This window comes from Octodon degus, unplaced genomic scaffold, assembly GCF_000260255.1.
Source record: "Octodon degus isolate 3935 unplaced genomic scaffold, OctDeg1.0 scaffold00012, whole genome shotgun sequence".
NCBI classification, from domain to species: Eukaryota; Metazoa; Chordata; class Mammalia; order Rodentia; family Octodontidae; genus Octodon; species Octodon degus.
The window spans coordinates 22,245,452-22,266,688 of NW_004524588.1; the positions used below are offsets into that span (position 1 = coordinate 22,245,452).

General features: G+C 43.2%; 1 protein-coding gene across 1 annotated transcript in view; it reads right to left on the minus strand.

Annotated features, from left to right (window-relative positions):
- Positions 1-21,237, minus strand: part of Arhgap42 (Rho GTPase activating protein 42) — a 206,915-nt gene that overhangs the window by 7,744 nt on the left and 177,934 nt on the right. Inside the window, exons 14-23 of the mRNA XM_023709484.1 lie at positions 19,455-19,517; positions 18,431-18,505; positions 17,573-17,657; positions 16,942-17,000; positions 13,981-14,086; positions 12,579-12,738; positions 10,962-11,106; positions 9,199-9,579; positions 8,671-8,827; positions 6,592-6,654 (exon numbers count right to left, since the gene is read on the minus strand). Coding sequence (XP_023565252.1) covers positions 6,592-6,654; positions 8,671-8,827; positions 9,199-9,579; positions 10,962-11,106; positions 12,579-12,738; positions 13,981-14,086; positions 16,942-17,000; positions 17,573-17,657; positions 18,431-18,505; positions 19,455-19,517 — 1,294 coding nt within the window. The remainder of the gene's footprint in view (positions 1-6,591; positions 6,655-8,670; positions 8,828-9,198; positions 9,580-10,961; positions 11,107-12,578; positions 12,739-13,980; positions 14,087-16,941; positions 17,001-17,572; positions 17,658-18,430; positions 18,506-19,454; positions 19,518-21,237) is intronic.

The following is a 21,237-nucleotide window of genomic DNA, read 5'->3' on the forward strand; positions in this document are numbered from 1 at the left end:
TGTACTATGGATAACCACTAAGAAGATAACAATGTACAATGCATTAATTATTGAAACCATCCTATTAATCAGTTTTTGTTCTTTTTTCTTTTTTTGGTGGTGGAACTGGGGCTTGAACTCAGGCCCTTACACTTGCCAGGGAAGCGCTTATTCCACTGAGCCATCTCCCTGGCCCCCATATTAATCAGTTTTGAAACTGTCTCATTGATATTTGTTTCTCAATAAAATAAAATATAATAAAAATATATAAATAGCCAAAAAAAAAAGTAAAGGTAATTTTGCACAATTTGCCAATCTCATTTAAACATACAGAAATAAAAATTCACCAAAATCAAAACAATGTTTCCTAGGGCTGTTGCACAAAATCAGTCAATCAATCAATCAATCTTACGCGTTCTCTCTCTGAACATTTAGTTTCACTTCTGGAGGGAATAATGCATACTAATAGAAAGATGCCTTGGCGGAACTACATGCAAAATAAAAAAACATAGTAATGGAAGTGCTCATCAGCACAGGACTTAAATTAGAATACACTATTCACTTATTACACAGCAACTATAAATGGTACTATTAAGAGCTTCACGCTCTACTGACTGAGCTAGCCGGGCACTTTAAATAGTACTATTCAAGAACAAACACACGCCATGAAGCGATGTTAGCATGAAAGGCAAAAATTGTACACGTTGGCTCTTGGCAAACTATACAGTGAATGAGCTTAAAATTAGTCATATGTTCTTCTTGCGTCTTCTTTCTTTTTCAACAAACACTAGCTTTATGTGGCTTGTGCATCTGCCTGAGTGTCGGATGTCTCGATGCTAAAAACCTGTGAGACTGTAGAACCAAAGCTGCTTCTGTCTACCACAGGCAAAAGGCCTCTATTGAAAATGACGTGAAAAAGTGAGCAACAAATTATTTTAAGGTAAACCCATGTATTCTATGAGTTTATGGAGCCCCTTGCTATGGTGGGTGGTGGCAGGAACCACACATAACCCACACCTTCCCGGCTACTCTGTAAGCTCACTGCCAAGTAGTTCTCAGATATGGGGAGAAACCTCAGGGAGAAAGGGGGGCAGGTGGGAGCCTGGGACATCGCTGTTCTCACAACAGCAGAAGACATATGAGGGCTTATTTATTTTGGACTATGTCAGATATTAAAAAATATCTGTAAAAATGTAAAACAATGCAAATTTTTATTTTGAAAATATTTTAAAAAATTATGATATTTGTATTAAGAGAAAGGCGTTTGATTTTAATTAAAGATTGTACATTTTTCTCAGTTTAAAGATTTAAAAGTGTCTTAGTTTAAATTTGAAAGACAGTAAATAGGAACAGATATGACCCACATTAACAAAAGCTCTTTGTGGATCCTTAATGATTTAAATTTATGAAGATGTTCCAAGACCTAAGAGTTGGAGGACCACTGTCCCAGAGCAGATTAGCTGGGCAACAAAATTTAATTATAATTAGCTTCATGAAGGTGATGCAATTAGAAAGTTTTTAGTTACTTCTTTTGTCTATTAGGACTTGCCACATTTTCTATAAGAAAACAAAATTAAATCACTCTCTAAGTCATAATTTCTTCTGCATATGTATAATGGTGTCTGCTGTATCTTATGTGTCTTCCATGTGTCATATGATCTAACACAATTTACAGCCTTCTTAAAATTCAGACTCACTGGACAAGTCCTTCTTGAGCTTTACTGTTTTCCTTTATAAATAAAATAAAAATACTGGTTTTCCAGAGTATGGCAACTGAAACTCTTGATGATTAGCAGAAGACAGGCACTTCAATCTCTTACCGCTCAAGTGATTTATCCTCAGTATAACAGTCAGGGGCTATCTGTATAGTCTTTCTATATTATAGGACTTTAAAAAGAAGCTCCTTGACCCTCCCAGAGCTCAACTGAGCCATGGCTGCCTGTCTCCTTCAGAAGACTGCTCAGAGGACCTGGTAGGCCCTGCTCTGATCCCCTCACCCTCCTGGAGCTTGGTGAACCCTAGCTGCCTGCCCTGGCTCAGAAGACATCCACAGGGACCTGAAACCAGACACCCTGGAAGACTGCCTGAAAGATCTGTGGGGAACCTTGGTTAGCCCGATTCTGCAGCTACCCACAATCCAGAGAGCCTGGAAGAACTTCAGGCTGCAATCACCATCATGTAACTGTCTTGAGCTGTAGCTCACTACCCCCAGGTGGAAGCCACACTGAACCCACACAGCGGGAGCTTCGCTGAGTTTATCCCTCCCACTGTCCCGAGAGCCTTGCTCACCCGTACCGACCCCCACAATCCACCCCCCACCTCCCTACCATTGCTGTATAGTCTGGGAGAACACTGGGAGTTTCAAAAATGACAAAAGGAAGGAACAAAAGGCAATCTCAGGCCTCTAGACCATCCAAAACAATTCTAGGAGACAAGGTCGTGAAAGAACTTGAAAGTCACACACCTGAGACGTCTGAGATGATAGCACCTGAGGGAGGTAAAGAAATAACTCCATCAGGCTACGGAGGAAATCAGATCAGAAATAATCTCTCAGGTAAAAAAGAAAATGACAATGATCATGAAAGAATTATTCAATACATCTATAGAAGACAGATTAAAAAATAGAGGAGAATAGAAAAATGATGGAAACATTGAATGAATAATACAGGAAAGAACTAGAATGCATGAAACAGATTCCAACAGATACTCAGGATATTAAGAATTCCATCAAAAGCTGACAAACAGGCTGAATGAAACAAAAGACAGAATTTCAGACCTTGAAGACAGCATTGTAGCTAGTGAACGTGAAAGGAAGCATCTCTTAAAAATAACAAGGAAGCAGGAAATAACAGCTGCAAGGTGATGCAAAGAAAAACAACACAAGACTAATAGGTATTAATGAAACAGCTGGAGTTAACACAAATGACACAAACAGGAGCTTCTCTCCCACTGGGCACAATGGATTGAAATGTGGTGGTGCTAAGGGTGTGGGAATTGTTCTCTCCATTCGTTATAATGGTGACCTTAGAGATACTTGGCTCTTGAAGGTGTTTTGGAGGTTAAAGAAAAGCAACAGTAAATAGCCAGTGCCTGCCTACTGCAGGTTACACGAGGTACGATGGGCACTATTCTACATTCCACTGGTTCTTGTGTGTTTGCGGATATAAGAATCATTTGGATAGGTTGGACAAAATGCAAATTATTCCAGGTCTCAGCCTCAGACATTCTGGGTTGGTAGCAAAATTTCTATTTTAACCAAACTTGGGGAATGGCTCTTCCTGCTCCAGTGAACCTACTCTTAATGATTTCCAAGAATGGGTTAACAACAGCATCCTCTCCTCATTGTCTTGACGTTTTTGTAGCTTCGACTACTGCTAGCCATGTCTTCTCTTGACCACTCTTTTCATTCTTCTTTGCCTGATCCTGATCCTTAAATAAAACCATTCCCTGAAGACCAGTGCTCAGCTATCTCTTCTTTTTTTCTCAATAAGCCCTACTATGAGGCACCACTTATACTCACCTATGCAGGTTACTGCTGTGGAGATATTTTTCAAGGGGAATCAAAATCTAGGTACTCTTTCTTTCAGGCCACACATTTTTTTTTTTTTTTTTTCGGAACCAGGGATTGAACTCAGACCTTTGCGCTTGCCAGGGAAGCGCTTATTCTACTGAGCCATCTCACCAGCCCCTGGCCACACATTTCTCATTGCCATTCATTCGCCTCCCAGGCTCCTTTAACTGTATGGCTAACAGTTTCTATTCTTCCTGTGTACACACATATGAAATCAGAAGCTTAGCCACCATTCATTCTCAGGGACAGGCAGTAGTCTTCTCCTGACTCTTACAACATCAAAGGAACTGCCCACTCCTGATGCAATCTCTAAAAAATTCCTATGGCTTTTTATGCTTTTGCTGCTTTTCTAATTAAGCCTTTCTAAATTTCACCAATTCCTTCCTAAGTGGCTAACTATTCTCTCTCATCTACAAGATCCTAAAAAAGCCACCAGGATAATGTACTCAGGTGCTTCCCTGAGTAGAACACCTGTCTGGCAGTGTCACACAAAGCCCGCAGCAGCTCCCAGAGGTCCTGCATTTCTGTTGTTCACATCATTGACTGCAATGACCACCTGGTCTCCTTCCCAAATACTACTTCTGCTGCTCTGTCATCCTTCAAGATCCAACTCAAGAGTAACCGTGAATTCCTAGATTGAACACAAAGTAGGCACTATAAGAGATTAACCAGGGACATGTCCTCACCTAGTGTTACTTGATTTTATTAAATAGCACTGAAGAATATTATGTGACTATCGTGTATTTGCATTTAAATATTAATGCATTAAACAGAGGCTTGACTATCTTCGATAAACAGCTTCAAAATACTAACACTATTAGTCATTACTATAGCAACCACATACAAAGCACCTATCGTGTATTTATTTTTTCTTTCTTTCTTTTGCAGTGCTGGGGATCAAACTTGGAACCTTGTGCTTGCCAGGCAGGTGCTTACACTGCTGAGCCATATCCCTGGCCCCTTATCATGTATTTCAAGTACATTATTATGCATGTTCACAACCATTTGGTAAGCTCAGAATAACACCGAATATACAGGTGAGTGGACATCAAGTTTATGCTGACACGTATTAAAAGTTGATTCAGAAAATTTAGATGGACAAGCATATAAAAATGTTAAAGTTGACTGTTGAACATCTGAATATCGATTCTATGACTGCTTTCTAAATAGCTTATTTCCTTGTGACTCCGCAGGCTGCTCTTTCTGACTACGGCACAGCTGGGACTCTCCCTGTGGACACCCTGCCTAGACTCAAGCAGACCGAGTTGTTCAGGAAAAAAATACATCCATACTGAAGATGTTTCCTAAAGAAATTTCCTAAAGAAATACACAATAGGGAGCCAGGGATACGGCTCAGCAGCATAAGCACCTGCCTGAAAAACTTTCCTAAGGAAAACAGTTGCAACTATTTATACAGCATTTATATTAGGTATTACTCATAATCTAGAGATGATTAAATAGGTAGGAGGGTGTACGTAGGTGATATTTGCTATGCCATATTTCTAGAAGCGAATTTAACATGTGTGGATTTTTGTATCTTGGGGACAGCTGGTTTCAGAACCAGTCTCCACGAATACCCAAAGAGGACTCTTCTTGAGTTTTTACCTACAGATGCTAACCACAACGGCAAGCGCATGCTACAGCTTGACTGTTGGCGCTGAAAACCGAAAGCTTCACCATCGTGGCTCCAGAGCTTCCTCGTAAAAGGGCTCCACCTAGTGGAGCAATCCGCCACACAGTGGTGACCAAGGTTGAACCCCGCAGTCGGCTCTGATATACCAAGGGCTCCTTTCCTCATGCCTTGATGAAAAGAAGGAATAGCACAAGGCTGTGGATGGTGGCCAGGCGCACAGAGGGAGCGTTAGGACTGACTGCACGGAATAAAAGCATGACAATCACCATCACCCTGGTGATGCCACTGTGACTCTGCTCTGTGGAGTTGAAACAACAAAATATACCAGAATCACTGGAGACAACAACAACTAAAACCGAAAGGGCCGCCTCAGGCTTTGGATTTAGCTAAGCGACTGCGATCCCTATTCCTGCATATGTCCAGTACTACTGAATGCATGCTTATGAGGAAAGCCTACATATTTTCCTAAGGTTGGCAGGACTTCTTTGAGAAGAGCCACGCAGAAATCACTACATGACCTGTGATTCCCACTTCCTGGACTTCATCATTCACACATGGAAGACAAACGCAGCCAAAGGAAACGTCCTGTCTGTGCTGCAAGCCTCTCACGTGCTCTCTCATCAGGCACCTGCTGAGGGCCACTCTAATTTTAGAAAAGCTCCCCCTTCATGAAATTCTGTTACGCAGACTAAAAGCAAAAGGCCATTATAGCTAGAAGAGTCGAAGAGGAAGAAGAATGCAGGCATTTAAGAAAGAAGAGCCCTCGTAGCAGCAGGCTGCAGCAACTCACACCCTTTCTTGATGAACACAAACTCTAGAAGCCCTGCTAAGGCCCTCCAGCAGCTGGCTCCAGCATGCCTCAGCAGTCCTTGAGAATAACCAGTTTCAATAAAAGCCCATGAAGATTTTTGCAGGGAAGCCTAATGTAACATTTAGAAGCCAAGAATATTCTTTTGAAGATGGTCCCCCAAATGACTGTCATTAAAGATGGGCACAGTTACGCCAAGTTCTGTCTTTTAGGAAATCTGTTTAGAATTGGCCTTTTGCAAAAGATTTTAGCAAAGCAGGCCCCACTGTGACAACCTGCGGTGCTGAATGCTACTGCAGAGGCGACTCCACATAAAGGGCCATGTGCCTATGTCTGCAAAGCTGGGGACACAGCTGTTACAAATACTGTCATGAGCTGGGTGTGGCAGCACACACCTATACTCAATCTCCTCAGGACTGCTGAGGCAGGAGACCACCAGTTCAGACCAGCCTCACTCTGCAGAGGGTTCAAAGCCACCCTGAACTACGCAGCAAGATTCTATCTCAAAACAAACAAATGAACATTCTGCCATGTCAACACAAAACACTGTCAACACTGTGAGTTATTTTTTTAGTGCTTCTGAAGTTTTTGAGGACTTACCGCCCAGAAGATACTGGCTTAAGTGAACCAACATTTTCAAATAGTTGGGCCTTTGCTGCCACTCTGAAAAATAATTTTAAATATATGTTTCAGGAATTCAGTCAGAAAATCATTCTGCTTAATGTGGAATTCAAGAATATCATTTAAACAAAACGAAAAGATTACAGAGCCACACCAGAATAGGAACCAAATTTTGTTTTAAGCTTTCATGTGAAGTGGATTTTAGCTCTCGCCTCTAGCTCAACAATTACCAGACTGTAATCAAGTTGGAGCTACCTCTTGCAGGGACCGTAACTATCTTCATCCTTTTTACTTCAGAGAGCTCAGGGAACAGGAAAAAGAACATTTCCTACCCACTCTGCTCCCAGCAGGCAGCATGTTATTGACTCCTGAGGCTCCACAAGGGAAGGATCAAAGAATAAAATCAACAGGACTGAAGAGGAACTGCTGCTCATTCCCACGCTAAAAATCCCCTCATACTCGCATGATTCCATGTGGACTTAAACTGTGAAATACTTTCTGTAACATGCAGAGCATAAACTCTACAAGTTTTCTAATAACTTCTGGATTCAACTTTTTCTTCAAGTCATGGAGTATGTGTGTGTGGTGAGGAAATATTTCATGTGAAAACATGAGGCTTTTGCATGCAAAATGAAAACCACAAACAAGAGGGACCCTCAGTGATGACATATTTGTTTACCAGAAGAGAAAATCAAGTTCCTTGAACATTGTTCTATTTGAATTCAACTTTAAAATAATCTGTTATTCTTTAATCCACAAGTTCTTCTCACAGGGCCAAGCCATTTGATAATCATAATGACCATTTTAAACCTGATGCAGAACACACTCCCTCGTTTTAATTTCTACTTTAACTGGCAGTGCAAGCACGGGACAGAAGCTCTTCTCTTTCCTCTGCAAGAATGCAGTTTATATTGTCACATCTTCCCTAGGACATGACTTAAAACTTAAATTCCTGCAGTGGTCAAAGCCATGCCCTCTGAGGAGTACAAAGATTTATGAATATATCTTTCTATACCACTGTAACTGGTTTTTTGATCTACAGAGGTACTGATGTTGAACTCTGTAACTAAAAGGTTAAGAAAAGGATGGATAAATGAATTTAAGACTTTATTCCTATGGAATAGGCTTAGTAAAATGCTGAGCCTGACTTTTTACAAACAATAAAAAGTCAGGAATGCCACTATATTAAAAATGGGTGTGCCACACAGAATTGAAATTAGAGAACCTTGAGTTGGTATTTTACCACTGCCACATACTAGCTGAGAATATGGGGACTAATTTGTTAAACTTTCTAAAGATCACTTCATATCATTTCTAGAAAGATTTTAAATTATCTGCTTTGGAAGGGTCCTGGGGGATTAAGAGGGGCAGTACATCTACAGAAGCCCTATGACAGCTTACGCAGCACGAGCAAATGTCCGGCAATTGTCAGAGCACAATACAAAAGGGAGAAGAAGCCTTCCTTCCGGCGTTTGCCTGATGTGTTCATCCTGGTTCCCACTTCTTCCTCTCTCTCTCTCTCTTTCTGACCATGTCTATCAGCCTTTACACTTGTGGTAATTGGTTTCGATTAAAAGTACTCTTTCCTCCTTGCCTCTCATGTTCCTTGTTATCTAGGAGCTTATTTGAATCATGGAGCACCAAGGGAGGGGAGAAATAGAACAGAGAAAAGAAAAAACACCCCTCCCAAGCTAGAGAGCCACTGCCTTGCCTCTGAGAGTGGGGAACCGGGACATGGAGGCACAGCTTCCACAGGGACGCATCTGGGTCCCGAGCCTGTGACTGCTACAGCACACATCTGCCCTCTAGGTCCTCATGCCACAGCTCCACACGGGGGGGAGGGGGGGCACATACTTGAAGTGATGCCCATGAGACTGTTTATGTACCCTAAGCTCCAGTGACCTTTACATCTTTTCTAGAAGAAGGAAGAGTCCCACAGAAGTTGAGTTTCTGCACTCTACTGAGGAAGTTCTTAGGTATGGAAGTCCCAATGTGCGTTTGAGCAGACTCAATGCCTGTGCATCCCGAGACACACAAATGCAAACGCGTGCCACTTACACCGAGCCAGGTCGCTGATAGCCATTGCTCGAGGCAGTGTCCAGCCTTAACCTCCTGCACATTTTTGGAGGAAGTTCTGGGTTTGGCGTGGCTTTGGATGTCTCTTTGGAGCCTACAGAAGTTAAGCTTTGAATAGATCCACTGTAGCTCTTGTTTCCTGAAAAGCAGGCCCAAGAAAACAGATGAGGTGCTATTAGACAAAATCAGAGCACTAATACAGAACACGTGCATAGCAAAAGCAGCATTTTTCGTGGAGACTAAATGCCAAGGTTCTGAATGTCCTTTGGGCACAGCAGCCTGTCACGCAGGGAGACACAGATCTACCGCAATCACAAAGCACCACCTTCCAGGGATGGAAAGTTAGGAAAAAGTCATGATGCAGAAGAGCTGTAAAATCCAAGCTTGGGAACAAAGTAGAGGAGCATACTTAAATCGCTTCTATTACTTTATCTGCACTTAACCATGCTGAAAAGCCCAGCAAATGGCATTAAGACAACGACCTTATGTGCAAGCTCCATTCTGGTTTACCTTCAGAAGCAGAGATAGACTTGAGGGAGGAAGCAGAGGTTCTTTTTAGTCCCGACAGCCCATAAGGTTCCTTTGTGACTAGGTCTATAGGAGGGGACACATCCCCTGGGCCAGCGATGGAGGCGACACTTTGGCAGTCCGACTCTGCATCTGTTCTGGTTGCATCTTCTCGGGAACTTGATTCAGGACTTGTGGTCCAGAGACCAAGACTTTTCTGTCCATTGGAAGAGGATGGGGTCGCGATCCAAGGAATCCCTCCGGACTTTTCTCTGGGCTGGCAGGAAGTTGACTTGGTAGTGCTATTTCGTTCCGAAGAGTGAGAGGACAGCGACTCAATGCTGCCCATGGGCGTGCTGTCTGGGCTGCTGCTGTAGGAGTCACCTGAGGAGGAGCAGGAGGGAGACAGAAGCTAGGCCGCTAGCTGCTGCCCAGTGTCACGCGCACCCACCTCTGGGCCACCTAAGCGCAGATAGGGGTGGCCTTTACCTGTGGTGGAGAACTGTCCACAATGCTGGCAAAAGGCCTCGCAATATGCATTTGCACTCATTATTCTAGAAGGGTGTTACACAGTCCCAAGAACTGTCCCTAGGTAACAATTTTACTCCTGGAAACATTAGTGGGCTGAACGGGGGTCAGAAAAATCTGTCTCCTGAACTAGGATTAGAAGAGAAAAAGGATTCCTTCATGACATCGCAGGAAATCAGTGGAAGACCTGTGTCCACCTCTCCTACTTTTTGCGTCACAGCTACTTTGGGGGCGCAGTGTGCTTGAGCCCTCCTTCACTCAGCCACAAGTTACGTGCTGCTACAATCTTCAAAGAAAAGTTTTTTTTTTTTTTTTTTTTTTTTTTTTTTTTTTTTCCTGCTAAGAATACAGCAACATAAGAAACTGGCTATCAGGGCTGGGAAGATAGCTCAGTAGAGTAAGTGCTGGTCTGGCAAGTGCAAGATCCTGAGTTCAATACCCGGTACTGGGAAAAAAAAAAACCCAAAAAACAAAAACAAAAAACTGGCTATCTCAGTAGGATTACTTTTTAAATGTTCTAAAAAAAAAAAAGTAAATGAAATAATCATAGAAACCATAATAAAGCTTTCAGATATAACTGAATTAAAAATGATTATTTTGGGGGTTTTTTTGTACCAGGGATCAAACTCAGGACCTTGCACTTGCCAGGCAGGTGCTTATGCCGCTAAGCTACCCCCCAGCCAAATATTCTTAGATAGTTTTGCATTAACTATCTGTGGTAAAAGACCTGAGTACATGGAACAAGAATGACCACAGTTCAGGGTGTGCTGGGGACTCACGTCACTCCAGGCTCAGCTTGCCTACGGATAGGAGTTAATGGTAAGGGGTGGTGCCAGTTTTCTTTCTGACTTTTCTCTTTCAGACACTTTGACATAAATGAGCTTTAAGAACACAACGTGAAAGGCAGAACACGACTGCTTCTGTCAGACTCAGGCCGGTGCTTCTCATCTACCACTCTGACAACAGGACACAACCTGCTACCACGCAGCACCCCACGGCCTGCATCACCGCTGCAGAGGAAGCAGATGGAACTCCTTCAGCGTGCCAGTGACGGCTGGGCTTACCTAGGAACCTCACGGCTCTCCTGACACTGAATGGGTCACGTTCAGGGAAGAGGAGCTGGGCACAGGGCATCTGCGCCGTCACTTGCTACTTCTCCCCTGTTACTAATGACATGGGGTCAGGGCGAAATGCACGACGAAGACAGCGTCTCCCGAGAGCAGGCCAGGCACACTTACTGTCGGGCTCCGCGAGGCACGGCGTGTACCGCCCCCGGGGTTTCCGGGAGCCGGTGGACAGGCAGATTGCGCGGGTCCTTCGGGAGCCAGATCGACTCTGAGGCTGCGGGAGGGGAATGTTGGGGTCGGGAGCCGTGTGAAAAATCTACATGGAGGAAAAACGGACCGAAGTCAATTACGGGCAAAACTGTCATGTACATCATAAAATATGCTTTCAAGTTCTTACGTAATTTCAGAATTGCCAGGTATGCTTGATGCAAAAAAAATCAAAGTCCTACAGCCATTAAACAACTTTCTTTACCACTTAACAGGTAATGTCTCCTCATTAGCTTTTCTTTCCTAATCTTCTCAAATCCGCATCCACAAAATGCGGAAGCCCTTCCAATAACTCCACGACGCCTTCCACACAAGCACAGAGGCCTACGAGAGACCTGCTGGTTCTCTGCCCTGCCCTATTCTCATTCTCCTTTAGCTCGGAGGAACACACGTGTGCGCACAGCCCTTTCCCAAGGCTCGGCCTTTGCAGCAGGCAACCTCACTACCGCTGGGGCTGAGCTGTCGGGAAACGCGCCCAGCTGCAGGCGGACGAGGGCAGCCCCTGGGCGACGAGGGCAGCCCCTGGACGAGGAGGGCAGCCCCTGGACGAGGAGGGCAGCCCCTGGGCGACGAGGGCAGCCCCTGGGCGAGGAGGGCAGCCCCTGGGCGACGAGGGCAGCCCCTGGGCGACGAGGGCAGCCCCTGGACGAGGAGGGCAGCCCCTAGAAGAGGAGGGCAGCCCCTGGGCGACGAGGGCAGCCCCTGGGCGACGAGGGCAGCCCCTGGGCGACGAGGGCAGCCCCTGGGCGAGAAGGGCAACCCCTGGGCGCGGCAGGCGAGCAAGGCGGGCCCAGCGCCCCCCATGGGGAGGGCGCCCCCTGGGGCGGGAGGGGCTTCCTCGCACAGAGCAGCCCCCACACGTGGATTCACACAGTGAGGCCCTAGAGGCCTGTGTGTCTAATCATCTAAACAACGTGGCTTCCGGCTTCCCATTTCCAGCTAATACAAGGCCTTACTCTTCTAAGGAAAACCCCCGAGGGTTAGAGAAAGAGGGGCCCTCAAGACTTTGATCTCTTGAATTTTTCATTAGTTAGAAATATCATCTCTGCTATATAAATTGAATCTAATTCCAGAAGAATATGGAGAAAAGGTTAAAAAAGATTTAAACCATAAAGTGATTTTATTTTGTTTTATTTTGGTGCTGGTAACTGAACTCAGGACCTTGCAGTTGCCAGGCTGGTGCTTGTGCCACTGAGCTATGTCCCTGGCCCCCACAACGTGATTTTTAAAGTGCTTTTTGGGTGAGTAATAACTGCACAAATGCTAAAGAAAACAAATGGTATGTAAAGTAAATGATATAAAAGGAAAGGGAAGAGGCCACCTGAAGAACGTGCAGAAGCATTTAACCAAATAACAACAAAAGCTTTCAAAGTCCTTAGGAAGAAGTAATTTTGCCAAAACTGATAGATATTTTACAGAGATCTGACATAACAATGTAGAGCCCACTAATAATACAAATGCAGAATTCCTTTTCAAAAGCAACACGAAATTCTGACGTTTGTATATGAAAAGCCAGCCTACCTTTTCATAATGCTCTATCAGGATTTCAACCACTATGTTCTGAAATTTAATATTCATCATGGCAGCCACTGTTTCTTCCTGTGCTCGCATCAGAGTTGGGCCAAATATGACACCAAGATTTGAGACAGTCATGAGGTTCTGTTGGCTGTGCAGGGACACTCTGCCAATAAGGGACAAAAATAAATTTGACAATTACTTAATATGTTTTTCTATCAAACTTGTGGCATAAAAATGTAAGAAGATACATCTGCCATTATAGGCTAATTTTCTCAGTTTTGATTATTCCTACTGTAATAGCCCAAAAGATGTAACATGCTCTTAAAAATTATACAATATATGTTATATATACATATATGTGTGCTATAAAATATAATCAGTTGACTGAGCTATTTCTAGAACTTAGTACCTTTACCTAACTAGATTTGTCACTCCTTATTTGTCCTCCTACTATCCCCAACTCCACCCTAGACTCCTAACACAAAGGCATGAAAAAGGTTTAAGGAGATGTAAATGCTAATTATCTTGATTTTTAAAACATATATGTATTGAATTATTAAATTATATCATAAATAAATGCAATGTATCATGTGCTATCTAAAATTTTTAAAAAGATGTAAAAAGTTAAACATGTGCCCAAATATGACTAATAAGGCCAAAGATTAACCTACTGGAAAGAATCTGAACTTGTTTAATATTGCCAGGTATTTCATTCTTCTAGAACTCCTGGCTAAGTGTAGGCTAGAGGCCATTTTATTGGGATTGAAGCATGCCACTGGGAAGCCAGGCGCAGGTGTCTTCAGACATATGCTGCAGCTAACTATCACAGTGAGTTTGTTATGTCTACTGTACAGGAAAGAATAACAGCAACTGCAGCAGAGAGTGATGTACTGCATTCATGTCAGTTGGGAAGAGAGGCACTGCTTCCATTCAGGTCTCTTGACCATAAGCCCCGTTTCCTAGAACTCCCCGGGCACATTACGGGCCAACATGCGGGCTGGTTCTTTCTCTTTTCCTATTTTCTTCCATCTAAAACATCCCTGAATGCTGCCCTGGTGGGGGGTAGTGTACAGGGCAAGTAGGATAAACAGACATGGCAGCATCACTGTTGGCTTACAGATGAAATGAAAATCCTCTAATGTCACTGACCAGAGCAAAGTATACCTAGAAATTTCGAAGACTTCGATGACTTCACTAGTTCAATGCAGAAATCTGATGTATTATTATGAAGAAATCTTACTCATTTACATAACTTTCTGCTACTAAAAACAAAAGTTTCTGTATTATTACTGCCTGGGTATTAGGGTATAAAGTTTTAGGAAACAATGTAACACGAGGTATGAAAAGGGTTTAACTTAACAGCTAAATATATAGTCAAATGAGTAATACAAGTTGAGAGAATTACTTGACCAGGTGCTTTATCAAGATGTCCAGCATCTCTCTGTTTTTCTCGGGCAGCTTGTGCACCAACGCATGTACAGCCTCCACCCTGTAGTTCTGGTCGTCCGATTCTAGCATGTAGAGAAAATGGTGCAAATGCTCAAGTTTTAACTGCACTCAAATGAGCACGCACACATTCGCACATACAACCATCTTAGCTGCCCCTACTTTTATGCTCCATGTAGCATGATTACCATCAATCCCGAAGGCTTAGAGACACTACACAACTTGTCCACACATGCAGTCAGGGATCAGAAAGCCAAAACATCCAGTATGCAATTCTACACATGTGTTCTTAATCAATGAATTATATACTTCCATACAGCCATAGCTCATTATCTGCTTGGATTTTAAAACCAAAGATAGAAAAGAAGCAGCAGAAATGTAAACTTCAACAACTGGAGTCTCTCTGATGGGCCAGGCACTGTATTAAATAGAGTGATATTTATATTATCTGGTACTATTCACAGTATCATATAGAAACCTAGAGGTGCAATGCACACAGCCAGTGCAAGCAGCATTCCTCCCCTTAATTTAGAGGTTGTGAGCGGGGCTTTGCTGCAGTAAATACAGGCCCAGTAGATTGTAGATCCACACTGATAATGGTAAATCTGAAATGGGGGAAATCACCTAGCCTAGCCAAGGCCAGTCCTGCCAAGCAAAAGCTAAGGTACTAACGTACATGCCAGAGAAATGTCTCGCACAGCGGAAGAAATTGTAACAATCTCTTATTGTGGTTGTCCGCTTTGCGAAGCCCTTTCCCCAGAAACAACCCCAACTCACACATCTACACTGTGAGGCCACTTTCTCTTTGGGGCCAGTTGTTTCGACCTAAAGTGGAGAATGACCTGGCCCAGACTAAATAAAAGGTTTCTTCCAAGAGTTCTTCCAGTTTTGGAGACATCAACACTCTGACTGATCTGCTCAGTACGTGGAAAGGGAGATTGTGTAAAGCCAGGGCAGGGGTGGCCAAATGTACTCCAGGAAACTGACTAGAGAGGGAGAAGAGAATGAGGAAGAAATACAACAAAGTGCAGAGGTGACAGATGGGGTAGAAAGTCTGAGGAGAAGTACGGCTTGCATATCCTGGGCACAGGCTCATGGACAGCCTGACATTTCTCTGTACAGAATTCAGGGAGACCCTTCTTGGGCTGGCAATAACCTGCCCTTTTTTTACTGGTAGGATTTCTCTTGCTTCTACCAAATAACCTACTTTTATTGACTAACTTCATTTTGGTTCTAATAAACAAGAACATCCCTGACACAGATAAAAGGTAAATTCTTAAAAATTCTCGATCCTCAATAATAATGTTGGTCTGTGATCACTTATAGAAATAGAGATATGATACAAAAGCCTAATGTCCCAAGGGATCAAGGAGCAATAGACAGAGCCCAAGGAGAGCTGCTGGCTCTCACTGGTAAATCCTGGAAAGCTGGGATTGAAGGCTGTAGATAGCAGCTTTTCCTTCTGGCACCCTGTTCTTTGATCCCTTGCTTGGGATGTTATCAGCTAGCATTTGTGTGAACCTAGTGTTAGGCAAATGGTGGAAGTCAACAGAGATAGTAGTTTGTGTTCATTTAAGTAATTACACACATTCTGTAGCCTGCCTAAATGTGAGATGCTTCTGAGGCTCTGGGCTCACTTGGAGAGCAACTAATCTCAGTGAGACCTCTGAAGCTATATTTATCAGGTCTTCTCATTGTTTCTTTCAGCACCAAGCCATAACATAACAATCACTATATGTCACAAGAAGAAGTAGGCGTTTAGTGTATCATGTGATTGGCCATGAACACTGAGTTGCAAACCAAGAGCATTCAACTTTATCAGACACTATCATCAGTAGATACTTCCTGAGACATTACAATGTGTGTGGGAGGCTCAATAACTCCAGGCCTCCAATCCTATTGCAAGTGGGCTTCCAAGTTCCTCTTCCCCTACCTCTGCTGAGCTAAGCTCCTAATTCTTCTTACCCCGCCTATTTCCCAAAAGTCTCCTGCTATGCCCCGGAGGTGGGACTTCCTGTCATAGCCCGGTTGCCTAGTTACTCGCCCCTTTTACCCGCCGAGGTCATTTCCCTACGCCTCCACTATATATACCCAGCACCTCCCCTAAATAAACGAGACTTGATCAGAATCCTGTCTTGTCTCCATTTCTCGCGTCTCCTGTCCTTTGTCCCCTCCTCAATTCCCCGCTCCTCTCCCAGGTGACCTTTGTTGACTGACCCGCTGGCTTGGGACAAATGTGTGGAAATAAAACTCACACAACTGATTTTTTTTTCCTTGGGCCATGAAAAACACTCTTAGTTACAGTCACACCTCATATAACTTTAGAGCACCATGCACCTCCCATCAGCTGCACGCTGCAGAGCGTGCTGTCCTGGCCATCCGGCACTCGAGGCTCAGTGGGTGAAAACTGCGTGGGACTAACATGGTTCTTGCTGTTTTCCCCTCGATTTTTCAATGAAATCCATCAAACTATGTCATAATGCAGTCACAGACCTACACATAAATATCCGATCACCACAAGTAAATAAAATATAAGGAAAAGGAGCAGGTGAAGTATGTGGTCAAAACCATTCTACTCACCTTTGGAGCTTCAGCCTGCAGCGTGAGCACACACAGCAGTACAGCTGTCTGTACACAGCCACGACTGTTTAGTCATGAACTTATTCTTATAAGAAGTTGGTGTTAACTGCTCAAAGCTCTTTCTAATCACATAGACCTATTATCACAATAAGGTCATACTGAGTGACAAGATATTTAGCTCTATTTATAATTTATATTGGCTTAAAAACCAGTGTATACTATTAAGTATGGCATAATATGTAAGTGGTAATGTATTAAAAAGTAAGCTAGATTAAAACTTGCGTGTCTACTCTTGTATGACAAGCTACGTGCGCTGCGTGCGCGGCGGGCGTGTACTTACTAACAGCGACAATGAAGTCTTTGTGGAGCTTGTACGTCATCAGCGGCTCCGCGAGGCACCTGCACAGAAGCAACGGAATTCAGAAGGCAATACTTCCCTGCACACTGTCAGGGCTTTGCTAAGAACGTGGTGACTGTTTTCTGTCATTAAAAATCAAATAATACATATAAAAACTGGGTGATTATGCAGTCTATGCCCTGCAGCGGGCTCCGGGTAGTCCTGAAGTGCACACTTCCAGGGCGCTGATGGCCCTTTGCACCGGCTGCCAGACTGCATCAGGGGATCTGAGACAAGAACAAAGCCACTCTCAGATAGGGGGACAGTGACTTGAAAAGAAAAACAAAAAAACTAAAACTTCTTCAATTTATTTGAAAGATGCACTAAACCCTAACATACAAATTCAACACAAAACAAAAATTACTAATTCTTGTCAAAAAATGTTGCAGCCTTTCATGATATCGCTGGCAAAGCAGACTCCAGAATGCTCAGGTAACAGTGTAGCCGTGCGCACGTCCACCTGCACGAGGCTGGAGCTAAGTAAGGAGTCTGTGCGCCCTCTGAGGGGCCACATGGCCATGGCTGCGAGGGCGGCAACACAGCACATCCAGGGACCAGGGCCGAACCCCCTTACCTGAGGTAGTTTTTCAGCCCGCTAGTGATGGTCTTGTTGTCCCACAGCTCAATATCAATGTCGATATCAGGAGGAGATTTAGGGGCTGGAAAGAATAAAACAGGTGCATAAACTACAATTCAAAGCATTCCCTGTGTCACATGAAAATGAATACCAACTAAGGAGGCTCAAAGAGAGACACATTTGCTTTCTCAGATGACAAAGAGTTAGCTGTAGGACTATTCTTCGGGTGAGCTGGTAAGAAACTCGCTTTCCCGGTGAGCCTCCATGGTGCTGGGTGGAATGAGACTCCCAAAGCGACTCCCCGCTCCTGGCTAATGTGGCAGTGCTTAACACGTAGCTGGCAGTGGCTAGAAGGCTCTATGTCGTCTGCATGCATTACCAGGTGCTGTGCTCCCCCCACTTTCCACGTGAGCAAGCTGAGACAGAGGTTAAGCACATTATGAAAGCCCCTAAAACTTTTCATTGGACAAACTGGGATTCTGAGCCCAGCAATCTGCCTCCAGTATTCATGCATCTTATTCTCTCTTTAGCTAATCAAAGGACATTGGAGGAAAAATGCCAGTGTTACAAAAATGCCTCTCCCAAATCGGATTATTTATTACAGATGAACAACCATAACGAATCTGAGGGGAGGTGTGTAGCTCCGTGGTGCAGCCCCTGCTTGGTGTGAGCTGGGATCTCTGTGCTAACCCAGCACAAACCTCCACCATACACCCAAATAACTGAATGCAAACATTAATGGAAAACATTATTTGAAAATATTCACAGATAAGCAATCATTTATATTTCAAATCTACAGTTTGGTTGACCAATCAAAACATAAACATTAATCAACTTATTTCATCTAAAACTTACAGAATGTGGTGGTCATAAGTTTCTGAACCTTAGAGTTCACTCCTCCTATTCGGTACAGCCCTAAAATGGTGATGCCTAATGGGAAGGAGAAATCACAGGAAAATGGATTGAGACCCAGCTTCCTTGAGACAGAAGGTCAGAAAATCAGGCAACACCTATACAAAATTGAAGAGCTACTTATCCAATTTTACGGTCTAACCTTAGCAAATCTGTCCTGGAAAATGCACCTATCAGACACTTTTCTCAGAGCAGACACTGAACAGTCCCCTGAGAGTCTCTGAAGATGCTCAAAGTAGCCAAGTATCCCTGTCTTGCCACCACCTCTGAATATAGGAAGCATCAGTAACAAGGGAGTTGACCTAGTTTCTCATCTGCTTCCAAGGTGCTGACTCCTATGTGCTGAGCAGTCCTGTTATGTTTATCTCTTCATTTGGAAGGCAAGGAAACAGATGCAGAGATTTCAAGGAACCTACTTAACCACTCAGAACTTCTAAGCGGCAGCCCCAGAATTCGAATGTGTTCACAGACCTCCAAAGCTCAAGGTGAAGTTTGTTTTAGACAGGTTTTGGTGGAAACGAATGCATCTAACAACTAATGGGGCTGAGCTTCCAGAGAGGCCATCATTAGAATACGATCAGCAGTGGTTGAGGTCATTAAACAAAAGACAAGAGGGCAGAAAGGTGGCTGAGGACAAGCTCCGAAAGCCTCGCCTCTCGCTGACCGGCACATCACAAAGGGAACTCACATATTTACTGGTATAGCTACATAACTCATACCTTCACACCAAGCTTAAAATTAATCTCATGCGAAGGTCACAACATGTACTTTCTTTTCTTATCTTTGTTTTGAGACATGGTCTAGCTATGTAGCAGCTCAGGCTGTCTGACTTCACAGTGATCCTCGTGGATCAACCTCTACGCGCGGGTCACAGGTGTGCGTCACCATGCCCAGTCATCTCTTCCCTTCCTACTCTGGCAGGTTCTATACAAGAACAGGACACATAACAGTGACAGTAAGCACTCACCTCTTGTTTCCACAGCCTGAATGCATTTTCTCACGAAGTTGAACCCTGCTTCATTTAAGTACACTGACGGTAAGAGAAAGTCAAGTTAGGTGCTGATGTGAAGCGGCAGTTCCCCCGTTAGCTGGCTTGGAGCAGCACAGAGCTTACGACTGAATCTATCAAATTTTTGGCTAGAGTCTAACAACTTCTTTTTGAGGTAAATGTAGAATAGGAGTTCACACTCACATTACTATACCTATGAGCTTATTAACAGGCATAGGACCTTCAAAGAAAGCATGTTATAGCGATCCCATTTACTTCCCGTTACAAAAGTCCATGCTAGAAGACTAAGCCTTTATGTTGGGTGGAAAGTGATAGTCAAACCCGTGGCTTTTGTGTTCCTATAGGATTGTAAACAAGCACCGTCAGGGTCTTCAGTTGCTAAAAATTTCCCCTTTCTCTGTCCTAAGCTCTGAGTTAGATTTTAACCAGGTTTCCTGAGGTTCTTTGGAGGACATTCTGTTTCATATTCCCAGTAATCTAGCACATGCTTATTTAGTGCACTAAGACTCCCCCCAATTCTACATTATGAAACAGCAAATTATTTTCATTTTTTTTCTAGAGTTTCTTTAAATTGATGTTAATTTTTTTAAGGCTGTAGGGCCAGAACAAAATTAGATTACCTACATAAGGAAAAAGATTTTAAGAATACAAAGTGACATCTGGATGAAAAACTTGAAAATCTCTTATACTATAAGGAAAAATTTCATCATGTGATAACATTTTCAATATTCTTCAATAACTACAAATGAAGATAATTCAAACCAATAAAATTTAAAACTGATTTCCCTTCAAAAATTGTGACTTACACATAGATCCACAGAGAAAAAGCACATACCAAGACAATCAAGAAAAACTACTAACAGACTAAAATCTTGGGAAACAATCTTAGACATAGGATGCCAATAAAGGTGGAATGATTAACAAAATACAAGAGGTAGCAACACAGGAGGGTCTTTATTATGTGTGGTTAGGGAAAATGAGTGACTGACAAGACCAGGGGGCCGATATTCTTAAAACATGAACACTTGAGTGTACAATTATTTTAACTATTCTAGGAAAAAACTTCACAAAGTTGGAGGCAAACTGTTGATAAGAAGATGCAGGTTGAAGGCAGAAGCTGTCATTTTATTCACTAGACCAGGAATCACACGATTCCAAAATTTGAGTAGTAAGATATGTATTCAGTACTTTAAACACAGCATCAGTGACCCAGAAATAACACCGTCCAAGCTAAGACATGTGCGGCTGCTGTAGGAAGGAGCTGGCTGTTGCTTAGCTTCTGTGTCCCACATCAAGAGCACAAAGCACAGTGGGCCTTCCAGTGAGCTCAGCGCGCACGAGGAATGGGGGTAAGGAGGAGAAGGAGCTCCACTGAGCTCCTGCGGAAACGCAGCCCCTCGACACTGAGGCAGGACCGGTCACCTCCAGCAACCCCAAGCATAATATACATCCAGACATTCAGAAATATTTGTTAAGTACAGGAAACAGGTACGATGGAAAGGTAAAAAGTCATTTATTCATTTTTGTTTTTAACAACAAAAACAATGCAAGCCTAAGTAAAAATAAAGACACCAGCATTTCCGTATCAATTAGCATTGCAAGTTCCTGCCACTTGGAATGTTTGACACTGAAGATCAAGAACAGTGTTCAGCTTTTCAATTAAAAAAAGATTTATTAAGATGAAAACAAGACTATTAAAAAACTTTTCAATAAACTAGACTTTGGAAAGATATTGTGATAT